The sequence below is a fragment of the Equus przewalskii genome, chromosome 4 (assembly GCF_037783145.1).
Source record: "Equus przewalskii isolate Varuska chromosome 4, EquPr2, whole genome shotgun sequence".
Lineage (NCBI taxonomy): Eukaryota > Metazoa > Chordata > Mammalia > Perissodactyla > Equidae > Equus > Equus przewalskii.
The window spans coordinates 69952222-69965605 of NC_091834.1; the positions used below are offsets into that span (position 1 = coordinate 69952222).

The 13384-nt window shown below is 38.6% G+C and overlaps 1 protein-coding gene across 7 annotated transcripts in view; it reads right to left on the reverse strand.

Annotated features, from left to right (window-relative positions):
• DOCK4 (dedicator of cytokinesis 4) overlaps positions 1-13384 on the reverse strand; it is a 435939-nt gene that overhangs the window by 191376 nt on the left and 231179 nt on the right. For all 7 annotated transcript variants that reach the window (XM_070617599.1, XM_070617602.1, XM_070617597.1 and 4 more), the window contains exons 11-12: positions 11011-11143; positions 7099-7187 (exon numbers count right to left, since the gene is read on the reverse strand). In XM_070617599.1, coding sequence (XP_070473700.1) covers positions 7099-7187; positions 11011-11143 — 222 coding nt within the window. The remainder of the gene's footprint in view (positions 1-7098; positions 7188-11010; positions 11144-13384) is intronic.

Below are 13384 nucleotides of genomic sequence, written 5' to 3' on the forward strand. Positions count from 1 at the left end.
ACACTTATGTCCTTACTGTTGCTATTGCTCAAATTTGGGATGCATCTCCTATTTCAGATGCACTTTCAAAGTGAATTTAAAATGAAAAAAATAAAAATAAAAAACAAAGAAAGAAAGAAAATCACTCCCCTTTCTTAATAGTCACACCTTGATTCCTGACTTTCAGCCAGTATTATTCAGTTTTTGCTGACTGCCTCCTTAAACCAAATTAACTCTTAAAGGATGCAATTTTGATACAACTGAAGATAAATCAGAGCATCTGACCTTCTGAAGTCTCACCTGAAGATCTGAAGATCTTTGAACAGGTAACCCTATCTACTAGGACCTGCCTTCCAACATGTGAAGGTATGGTAAGTATGAGCAAATAATCTTGTGATTATAACTGTTAGTCCACAGATCTGTTATTTCAAAGTTTTGGGAAGGCTTTTATGTTTTCTTTAAAGAAGTGGTTAGCCCAGGGCTAAGAGTTATAGAGAAAATAAGACTGAAGCAATACATAATAAGTCATGGAATATCAAACTAAGAGACATAAGAGACATCTCAAATTGTTTCCTTTCATTGAGTCTAAACCAGAAAAGACATTTACTGACCAGAAATGAGAGATGGAGAGGGGCCCCTTGGCAAATAGTGGAAGCCATAATTGTAGGAATGGATGAAACCATTCAGAGGGAATTAACATTTCCTTTTTAACAAACAAGAATTTTCATCTTAAAGTTTCCATCCTTATTTTGATTTGGGATATCAACATTTCAATGATAGACACTGAGGATTATGTCAAAGTTAACAAAGTTTTGTTTGTTTGCTTTTTTACTGTAACTATTATTACTTATTTGTAATTTTTTCACGACAGGAAGCATACAGTAAGCCACACGCCAAAAACCACTTTTTGAAAATATATATAGAACATAACATATATGAGTGCAATTTAATAACTGATTATTTTAACTGATTGAAATCCTTGCTATAAACTGAAAATTTTTTCTATATAGCAAAGCTTCCAAACTATACTGCTAGTGATTATATCTACATTAGCAAAATATAAGTAATTTAGAGAAGAAAATTAAGTGCTAATCGCTGCTTCTATTAGCTTATTACTTGTTTTTTTTTTTTAACGTGGCTTACTCTTGTCTATGGTTTAGGCTGTATATGCAAATGTGCGTGTGGTATTACTTGTTTTTTTTAATACTGCATGAAGCTTTAAGAATTATCTTAAAGTATAATTTAATAAATTTTGAACTATATCTTTTCTTTTCACTATCATTAAAAGAGAATGGTTTAGTTTAAAGGAAACTGAAAAGATATGACAACTGCATGCAATATGGCCTGGTTTCTTTGGTTATAAAGGATGTTGAGAAAATTGTCAAAATCTGAATAAGGTCTACAGATTAGCTAAGAGTATTATGTCAATGTTAACTTCTTGATTTTGATAACTGTAGTGTGGTTATGTTGCCATGTCCTGGAGTAAACAGGGGTAGAGAGGATTCACGCCCGCAATTTGTTCTCAAACAGTTCTGAGGGGAGACAACGCATGTACGTATGTGTGATATGTACATATGTGTGTATATATGTATATGTGTTTGTATGTGTGCATACACTCCAGGAACACTGATGCAATCCTTAAGAATTATACCAATTCAGTAATATTAAATGACTATATATAGAGTTCATATATATGTGTGTACACATATATATATAAACATATATAAACCCATATATCTCTATATATGAACAGTATATATATACATATATCAGTGTGTATATATAGAGAGAGAAAGAGGAATAAGGCAAATGTGGTAAAATGTTAACCTTTGAGAAATTAGGAATTCTTACAAAATTTCTGTAAGTAAAATTAGTTTAAAATAAAAACTTTAAAACAATAAAGAAGAGAGGGGCTGGCCCCGCGGCCGAGTGGTTAAGTTCGCGCGCTCCGCTGCAGGCGGCCCAGTGTTTCGTTGGTTCGAATCCTGGGCGCGGACATGGCAGTGCTCATCAGACCACGCTGAGGCAGCGTCCCACATGCCACAACTAGAAGGACCCACAACGAAATATACAACTATGTACCGGGGAGCTTTGGGGAGAGAAAGGAGAAAAATAAAATCTTTAAAAAACAATAAAGAAGAGAGCATAGTTTGATAATTACGAAATTCCAAAAGTGAGCAAAAGGTCACATACTATATTTCTAGCCAATAGGTGGTGCCAATAAGTACCAGTTTTCTTTTAATAATATTAGAAAGCCAAGTTTCTAAAAGCAATGTTCAGAAGTCAGGAGCACTGATACAATCCTTTAAAATTGTCCAATTCAACAATATTGAGTTAAATGACTACACTGGTACCTGTAGATAGGATGTTCAACCCCTGAAATGCAATCTGACTCACTCAAAAGCCTCCTTTCACCTCAAAGAAAGAACACTGCTTACGTCCCGTGCGAAGTTAACCTGTTCTCCCTGTACACGTGGTCTCTTTATCTAGGTAACTCCCTTTACCCTTCCATGGGGGTTAAAAAGTACAATTGGCAGGAAGACAACCACGTACATTCATCTTACTAAGGCAAAAAGAAGGCTGTAGAACCTGACCTGATTAGCAGAAACGATTTCTTCTAGTTGTAAGCTACATGTGCAAACTACAGGAGTTGGGATTTCACAAATACACAGAGAATACGAAAAGATTTTGAAGTTTCTCTTAGGACATTCTGAACTAGAGCCAATGATTTTTACACAATTTATTTCAAGTCACAGAACTGAATTTGCCTCAGGAAATCATATCGGTTCAGTCTTACTTCACATTCCTAGAATTCAACTGCTAATGTCTATCAGAGGTGACATTTCTAATAACCATTTGCTCAACAAACCTAAACCAGGCTCATTTTAATGAATATTTTTAGAATTTCAAATTCTTACAATATTACTTTTGGATTTTAAAATTCCCACAGAGCACCACTTTGGAAATTTTGAATTACTCAACCTAACTAAATCTAACCGTAGAGATACATTAATTCAATTTTTTTTTTAATCTTTAAAAGTCAAATGGATCACTTGCAATTTTCTCCCAGTTTCTAAACTCAACAAAGATAGTGGTTAATGTAGCTTTGCAGCATAAGTCTTAGGTTAGAAGGAAAAACGCCAGCTAACCAGACGAGTTCCCATATCTATTAAACAGAAAAGATTACAACTCCAAGAAGAAGGAGGACTTCAATGAAGCATAAAGGGCCTGGAAATTAGCCTGTAAAATGTGTTTCAAAACTAATTTCAAAGTTATTCTTTTTTTCTTTTTTTAGTACCAATGACCAAGGAATAGCAGGAAGAAAGCAGGAACAGATACTTTGTTGAGTGAACTCAATTCTCTTGAAAACATTTGACTGCACTGCTTCCATTTAATCAACAATTCCATGGTCCAAGGAGAAAACAATGGAAGTCAACATATCTAGCCATTGTGATAGTCTGAACATTAGGGCACCCCAATTTCCAATTTCAATTCGTGTATTGTTGTTTCCCTCACTATTTTTTGCCCCCTTCCAATAATAAAGGCAAACAGCTCCTGAATACCTATCTGTTGTTCTTATAACGGCCTTTTCTCAAGACAGGGAATAGATTAGGGAGACAGAGAACAGACGACCCACCAAGACTGAAGGGTAGAAACTTCAGTGGAAAGAGTAAAGGGCTTGTTTATTTCTTAAAGTTTCTTCCTGAGTTTCTCTCTCTGGAGCAGTATTTTGGAGAGATGAGGCTTAGGGCTGGGTTTGCCTTGGCTTGAGAGAGCTGGAAGGGATCAGGTGGAGACCAGAGGAATGGAAGGCAGATAGATGCTTGCTGCGTGCAGCTGGCTGGGACTCAGGCTTGAAGGGAGAAGGATGGAGAGGGTCTGGGTCATAAGGAAAAGAGAGCAGACAGGACCTTGCAGCAGAAGCCAAGTACAAAGAGCATACATTTGGCTGCTTAGGAATCTAAGTATCACAGAAGGCAGCAAAAGAGAGGATGGATTCTGCTAAAGGGAGGGGAAACCCTTTATACAGGGCTCTATAGTACAATGGCTTCTTTCACTCTTCCCAAAGATGCAACATGTCGTTTTTCATTTCAGGACAGTGGCTGTAAGCAGAGAAGCTAACACTCAGGGAATAAGGTAGTTTGGATCTCACTGTCTGGTAGTCTCACTCAGGATTCCAGCAAAAATAAGTGGTCAGTTGGTCAATAAAATTGACTAAGCACATGGAACATGTGAGCATATCTAAACACCAAGGAAATAGAATGTGCTGTCCTTCCTTCCTGGAGTTAATCCATGTAATCAGAATGATAACAATTAAATTTAAAACACCTAAGAAGAGATAGTAGCAATCAAATCAGCAGAGACAAGATGGAAGAAATAAAGAGTAGGAAGGGCTGGTTGAATGATCCAGCCTATCAATAATCCAACTATGCTATTCTTGACGTCTTCATTAAGGAGATCACACGAGGATCCATTTTGAGAAAATGAAACAAGGTGACCTGACAACACGAAGGGGTAAAATATTCCAGATGATGACTCCAGAGTAAGTGAACGACAATAATAACTAAATTGAATAGACCCTTCTTATGAATCAAGTCCTCTGCTATGTGCTTTGCATATATTTTCTCTTTTAATCCTCACAATAAAATCTTTCCATCCTTAAAAAATGATGCTACTGTTATCCCAGTAAAAGTGTGATCCACACCCAGGACATCCTATTTCTAGAGGCAAGGCTCTTAGAGGCAATACTCTCTAAGTGATGACTCCTGTCTGTAAGCAGAGAGAAATTGGTGGTTTGGCTTGACTGGAACCCTGACCACTAACAGAGGCTTCCTAGGATATAGAATCAATTACATTAGGAATCTATCTGGAGGTATAATCATCGAGAACTTCGCCATGATTTCAGGAGGCAACTGGGTATCCCCTCAGAGTTAGGACAACGATATATTCAAACAACACAACAACAGAGGAAGTTTGTTCTGCATGAGGCATACTGCAAAGAAGAAAGGCTTGGGAGTTGACAAGGAGTTGGGAAAGAAATGTGTCACAGCGGTCCCCACATTCTGCTTAGTGAAGGCTGCATCTATGATGGTAGAGAGGGAAGGGAATACATGGGAAAAATCAGAGGGCCAGGGTTAGTTTTATATTTATTTATTCACATAAGGAAGCAAATGTAAGCAAATTAAGAGTAAAAGCACTCTTGGGGAGAAAGAACAAGATACACAAGGGCCATAGACTCCCCTCTCCACAGTTAGTGGGCAGAAGGAATGGAGCATGGCATAACAAATTTGTTTGCAAGGCATGAAAAGAACTTAAAAAAAATCCTTTAAATCAAGTCCAGAGCAGCACTGTCTAACAGAAATATGAGTCACCAATGAACTAAAAATTTTTCTAAGTAGCCATTTTAAAAAAGTGAAAACAAACAAAATTAATTTTAGTAATATAGTCCATTTAACCCAATATCTCCACAATGTTATCTTTCAACATGTAATGACTATATAAATTATTAATGGGATATTTTACATTCAGTTTATTGTACCAAGTCTTCAAAATGTGGTATATATTTTACAATTACAGCACACCTCAATCCTGGTGCTGTAGTAGCCTCATATCTACTTCTCAATAGCCACATGTGGCTAGTGCCTACCAAACTGGACAGCACAGGTCTAGAGTGTATTTAATGATAAAAAATAATCCTTGGTATCAAGAAACACCAGAAGGTTTAAAACAAAACTATTGGATTTGGCTAGAAGTCTACCAACAAATTCAGCAAAATAAGTTTTTAAAAAGCAGCAGCTCTACCATTTTACTGAAGGTACATTTAAATGAAATCATTTGGTCCCATACACAATAAGTGCTATTATAATTCTTTTACAGGAAATGCAAAGACAAGTGCATGTACCAGTTTCTAAAGTATACTTTTCACTTCATGTTGTATTCTACCATCTCCTCCTGGTTCTTTAGGGACTCCGCCCTCAACAGTAAGTATAAGGCTCTTGTTTATTTAGTGGGAGATGGAGGACTTAGTGTGAATCCAATAAAACCCAAGCTACCTCCCCAGCTCTTGGGAGAGGGAGGAGAAAACTGACCTCACCACTTATTACAGCCTGAAGTGTTGCCTCATGCATGATTGTGGATATTTACGCCCTCAATGAACTGAACCACAAAGCTTCTGTCTGCAGTTACTTTTTCTTTGTGGGTCATTTTTTGCTTAGCAAAATGGGTGCAGGTCTGAAAAAAGGGCAGTCTGAACTTAAATTCTGGTTCTTCTAATTGCCAGACAAGTTGGACTCTAACACAAATATCTGTATTCAAGGTACTTTAAAAATCAGTTTAAAAAAACAACGCATTCAGTTCAAATAACAGCTTACTTAATTTGAAGTTTCTTTACATCAATGAAAGCACATAGCTGCACAGTTTATTTTGCTTCAACATAGGTTTGAAGGGGGGACAGAAAGCACACAATATTCACCAAGTTTTTGTCTACTGACCAAACTTAAAGACGTCAGTATATGTACAACATATTCAATAATATGTTACTAGGATAAGACTATGTACCATACAATATATTACATATAACTTACAATGCTATATTTCAGTTCCCTTCTGAACAAGTGCACACACATTTTTCTCTACATGACACTGCAGTCGACATCACTCTCCTTCTTAGCCAATTTCAGTACGTGAGCCTGCATGTTTGTTCTCCAGTACAATAATGTTGCTTCCAGCTATAGGCAGTGAAGCACAGTTTTCCTGGACATTACTGACAGATTTCCATTCATCAATCCTATTCCACACAATAGTCATGAGCTCAAACTTAACTGTCATTAGGTTTTTAGCAATCAGTAATAACTTAGAGGTCTCAAGACTTGGTACCATTGAACAAATTCAGACACTCTGCCTTGTTGCAAATCAGAACAGAATACATTTTTTAGAGACAATAATAGCTACAAACCTATCATAGCAAAGGAAGATGTACCAGAATGTTGATTGAGCATTTTTAAAGATAGGGAATGAACAGAGAGGAAAACAAAGGGCAGGTCATTTCCTTCTTACACAGATAAAAGAAAGGGCCTGAGATGAAAAGCGCAAGGAGAGTCGTCAGCTTCACATACTCACCTGCATTGGAGCCAGTCAAATTATAGCGCGCATTCAGCTTTTTGATGATGTTCTCGTGGATTTGGTACCACTCACTCTCTGTGTTACACCTATAAAAACATTAACAATCTGTTAAGCTTTGAGGATGCCTGAGATCAAGCAATGACCTTAACAGCACACTTGCTCTTTTTGGTATAACTACTATAACGTGCTTCCTTAAACCTCCTTGGAGCTTCCAACAACTCACTTCGACTGACTGTCATTTTCAGCACAGTTGCCCCAAGATGAGCAGGAATGCCCATATCTGGTAATGCATGGCCACCTACTTCATGCCAGAGGCAACCAGGATGAACAACTCACAGATTGGGAGAGCACCTCTCCCCCATCAAAATCTCAGAGAACACTGCACACGGGGGAACACAGACTAAGCATCTGACTCCTTGGATTTGAATCCTCACTATTAACTGAGTTATGTTCTTTGGGCAAGTAATTTACCCTCTCTGTGCCGAGATTTCTTCATCTGTGAAATGTGAGTAACATACTAGAACATTAACTAAGCTTGGGCTTAGGATAATGCCCAGTATATGGTAAATGCTCAATAAATGTTAGAATGTGTTAGCAAGTCTCTGCCTACAATAACCTGACCAAGTTCGGCTAGAACCAAAATGCAACAAACCAAGCAAAATGAAATTGAGGGGAATACAACTTGCACTGGCAAAAGGCTGGCAAAGCCTTTTCCACTTCTGGGCTGAAAGGCACATCTCTGTCTTTTCACTCTCTCAGCCATTTCTACCTTGTTCTTTTAGCTCATATCACTTGTTAGCTCATGTTATCTTTGTTTACATGACGTAGTTCATCTAGGAGACTCTTCGGGTTCTTGAGGATTGGATCTAGGACTGCTTGATATCTGTGTCTCCCTTGGTACTCCGAACATTGTGAATGCTTAAAAAACATCAGCTCCAGGAATGAATGGTTGGATGTCCCTCTGACTGGCAACTCCTGATCATTCCTAAATATCTGAGTCTGTTATCCCTCTTTAATGACAGGACTCTCCTAATTAGGCCAGGGAGAATCTCCCTCATCTGGACATGTTTGTAAATTTGCTACTGTCTTTTATTAACCACAAATGCTCCCTGCCAAGAGTCTTGAATATCAAAGTTCCATACACTATCAATCAAAATGTTCCACAGTACAGATTCCTTTTCCTCGTGATTTTGTCTGTAGCCAATAATTCACAATTTGCTTACATATTTATTTATTTCACCACCATAGGCTTTTCCAGGATGAACATGATGGAGGTTATTTTTTGAGCCAGTTAACAGTAGGATACCAAACAGAGCACTGAATCTTGGAAGGCTGGAAAATTAAGATGAAATGAAACCATCCCACCTGTCCAGCTGTAAGACACTAAATTGCCATTTGGTACATCCTGCCTCCAGTTTTCTTATTTCAGCTCAGTGGGGAAGGAAGAAAGATGGCTTGCTTCCTATTAGATAGCTAAGTGACTCCAGAATTCATGCTTTTAACCTACAAGACTCCAAATAAAATCAAAGCTCCCAAAGTATGTGACTGAAATATCTTCCAGACTCAGATGAGGTCCTTGTTATTGTTCTATATTTGAGTCCCAGATGGGCTAAGGATTCATCACCTTAACACAAATTTCTTCGAAATTATTTCTAACTGGCACTTCCGTAAAATGTTTCACTAAATTCAAGTTCCTTCTTAATCTACAGTGACTGTTTTAACTGGCTAGTACTCCTCTTATAACCACTTCATAATTTGCTGAACTGGCATTTTTAAGAGATCACTCTTCCAGCAAGAATAACCCCAAATCTTATGTGATACTTATGAAAAAACAGACATTAAAAACCACAAAGGGCAGTAGAATTTATTTTTATGAGAGCTCGTGTCTCCCATAAGCAGAGCTGGGATTCATGGGTCTTCTTTAGCCAGCTGCATAATCAAGGGTGATGTATGCAACTGTTGGTCCCTCAGTTTTCCCAATGGCAAGATAAATATAACAATTCCTACCCACACCTGGAAAGACTATTCAAAGAAACGATGAGATTGTGTTTGTGAAGAATTTTGGTTTTCTTAAAAAGCAATGTCACATAATAGCATCATTATCACATTACTAGACAGTGGTGTGAAATAACACCCAGAAACATGCAACCTGGTAACGTGAGAGCTCAGGTTCTAAAGTCTGACAGTCTTAACTTCAAATCTGGCTCCCGTTCTTATTAGCCAGGTGACTTTGGGCAAGTTATTTAGCCTCTCTGTCCCCTTATGTGTAAAACTGAACATCTGCTTCAAGGTTTTGTTATGAGGAAAAAGTGACATGATACATACATGCAAAATGTTTAACACAGTTCCTCACACATAGTAAGCACTGTGCAAGGTGGCCATTAACACCAGTATTATTTCAAACAAACTGTATTTTATGACCTCCAGTAGAGTTTGGAAAGTGGATTACCATGGATTTAAGCCCAACTACCAAAATTGAGTGTTGCCAGGTGATAAAAAGAGTAGCAAATCTTACTCTCCACTAGTTTCACCACAAGGTTTCAAGTTTAAAGTCAGCGTCATCGATTTTCTCTCTCTTAAAAGAGATAAACAGAGTTTCTGGTCCTAAACCACAGGCTATAGACAAATCTTTGTCAACTAATTAGCAAATGTGTAGCAGAGGTCCCAGGGGCACTAGGTGGAGAACAGATAAATCCATGAAATCCTGCAGAATAGTCAAAAAGCAATTTGAAGTATATGTCCCAGAGGCAGTGGGCTGGTTGTATTACTTCCACATCTGAAAAAACTATTGACAGACACTGGATATATCAACTCAACTGCCAGAACACGAAACTAAAGCAAGCTTGCTCACGGAGGTGGTCAGTGGTGTGGTCCTCAAACCAGGAATGTGGAAAGCACCTCCCCCACCCTCTCCACCCTCAGCGGGTTTGCTCTGGGGATATCACTGCACATCAACTCTCAACTTCCACACCTATGGGGAGGTGCTCCGGGTGGGATGATAGGAAATCACGTGCATTTTAAACATCATTTAACTTAGGATTTGGAATACATTACGTGATTTTCTTAGTGAAGTGTTACAGGTTGAACTGTGTCCCCCTAGAAAGATAATGTTGAAGTCCTAACCCCTAATATCTCAGAATATGACCTTATTTGGAAATAAGGTCTTTACACAGGTAATCAAGTTAAAATTAGGTCACTAGGGTGGGCCCTAACCCAATATGACTACGTCCTTAAAAAGGGGGGAAATTTGGACACACACACACAGGGAGGTCATGTGAAGATGAAGGCAGAGATCTCAGTGATGCATCTACAAGTCATGGAATGCCAAAAACCACCAGCAAACCTCCAGAAACTAGGAGAGAGGCATGGAACACATTCTCCCTGACAGGCCTCAGAAGGAACCAACCCTGCTGACACTTTGATCTAGGACTCCTAGCCTCCAGAACAGGGAGACAATACATTTCTGTTGCTTAAGCCTCCCTGTTTATGATACTTGGTCACAGCAGCCCTAGCAAACTCATAATATATAAAGAGAAGGGAAATCACCTGAACTTCCCTTTCCTAATTCTAATTAATTTATATTAAAAATGATTTCCATTTTCTAAGAACAAATTAACTCTCTAGGGATAAAGAAATGTTAGGGTTTTAAACTCACAGAGGAGATACTCTACAGTGGACGGTTCACTCAGTTGATGAACTATATTCTTTGGTTCTCAATTTCGTAATTCCTCTGCCTGGCAAATGGTAATTGTGGGCTCACCTGCAGCCGGTCTACAGATTAGTGAGCTTTTGAGCAATGGCTCATAAACTCAACCCATCCCTGCTCTTTCACGTAAAGTAGCATCACCAGGTAGGAGCCACATGTGCCTCTGTACCCGCCCCAGCCCCCAGCACACGTGTGCTTCTTACATGTACACTTTCAGGATGAGGTCATCTTTGGTCTCTCCTGTCAGCAGGTCAGCAATGCTAAGAACAGCACAGCCAAAGGGTCGCCGGTACTGGACACTACAGGCATTCTTTTTCTCTCCTGCCCCCATTCGACCTGTCCAATTACAAAGCAAACATGGCCCAAGGAGCCATTGATTAGCACACCTTAAATAGATACAGCTACAAGATAGGCCACGTGAAATGGGACTGGGCGATGGAAATGACACAGGTTTGGGGCAACAGAAGATGTTGCTTCATTTCTGCACTCTCCTTGCCAACCACCTAGCTATGTGACCTCAGGCTTAACTCTGGGCATCAGTTATCATCTATGAAACATGAAGACGGGAGCTGATCCCAGGTTTGGGAACCCTCTCCCCAAGGACTCAGGAAGCACTCCAGGAGGTTCACATCAATAAAAGCAGTAATAGTGCCTATTTTATTTCCCTATTTTTAAAAAATTCAATTTTCAAAAAACTAATTCAAATATTTCACCTTTGAAAGGAAGTAGTTTAAGATTCTCTGAAGGTACAGCTAGTAAACTAGGGGACCAAATGAGCCTGCCTTTCCCTGACTCAGGGCTCAGGTTGACGGTAACTAAGCCAATCGCTGAAACCTCCTGGGATGGTTATCACTCTGACACAGTTTCAGCTTGTTTAAACTGCTATATCTTTTTAAGTATGTTATTCAAATATTGTTTTAATTTATTATTGTATTTAATTACCAACAAATTATTTTGAAGACAGAAAGCAGAAAGTATATTGAAGCTGAAATATAACAAGTTAATGTGAAGAAAAATAATTTTTAAAAAAATCTGCAAATCTGTTTCCCAATGCTTAGCAACACACCTATAGATGGTTTCCATCCGAGCAAAATTGTCCTACAGCACATTTAGATGACTCTAGCACTTGCCAGTCCAACATTAAATAGACAAAAAGGGATGGCAATACCCAATTTGGCTTTCATTCTTCAGTAATAAAAACTGCCTCTGCAAGAAATCATTTCCAGGGAAATGCTTACAAATAGCAGCTCAAAAACCTCTCATTTTATCAGTTAGAATCAAAACTAAAACATGGTCAAAATAAGTCAGTTGCTTTTAGTTGTGCAAAATGTAAGAATATCAAAAATCATGTTTTCATGACCTGATGGTGTAATATGTGGCCAATTATCAATGTTTTACTATAAATTTCACCTGCAAATCAAACCTTTTATAACGTCACATTTGAATTTATTTATCAACGAATCATACTTTCACTTACAGAATTGATTTAAACAAATTTAAAATTTTGGTCACTCGTTAAATGGAAAAAAAGTCTAGTTTGTCTCTATTTTGACTACTACTACAGACTGTATTAGGATGAAATATATACTCCAATCTTTATTGATATCACGATTTGAAATATAATTTTTTCCCATTTAATCATTTCCTTGTAAATGCAAGCTGACGGAGACAATAGAAAATCTGAGTAGAGTATTTTAAAGTTATTTAACCTCATACAAGAAGTTTATTAGCTAAAAAAAACATAAAACAAAAAACTCGAACCTCTCAACAAGATTATTCCCAAGGACTCTTCTAGACTCTAAATTCCTGGGAGTTTATACATGGCATGCATGTCACTCCTTTTTTCTACCCCCTTCAGCTAGAAGTGCACTAAAGAAAAAACAGTGGGTTCTTGGGGCGGACGGCAATACAGCGGAGATGAGAAAGTGTTCTCTCACAGCAACTTGAGAAGACTCTCCAGGGAAATTCTGTCACTCTCTCACCGCTGTGAACCGTAACTCCCAAACCTCCACACCACTCATGTCTTCACCACCCAATTTTAAGTTTTCTTTCCTGGCTGTGTGGAAACCTTTGGTCTAAGGACTGTACTGAAAAGCCTATTGGATGCCAATCCTCATGCTCCCAACTCTAGGATTAGTAAGATTCAGAGTTTGGTCCAAATTCTAGCAAAATAGTCTAAGTAGGAAGGAAGGTAAGAGTGGGGAAAGGTAAAAATATTTAGCAACCAGCTAAAAGCTAAAAGGGGTGATAGAGAGGTGGAAAGAACTTGAGTGGAATGGGCAGGAGGATATGAAACTATTTCTCTGTTTCTGTTCCCCTTCTCTCCAATCAAAGATCTGGGGTTTGGGGCTGGCCCAGTGGCACAGAAGTTAAGTTTGCGCACTCCGCTTTGGCAGCCTGGGGTTTGCTGGTTTGGATCCCAGGTGCGGACCTACACACTGCTTATCAAGCCATGCTGTGGCAGGTGTCCCTCTTATAAAGTAGCGGAAGATGGGCACAGATGTTAGCTCAGGGTCAGTCTTCCTCAGCAAAAAGAGGAGGATTGGCAGCGGATGTTAGCTCAGGGCAAATCTTCCT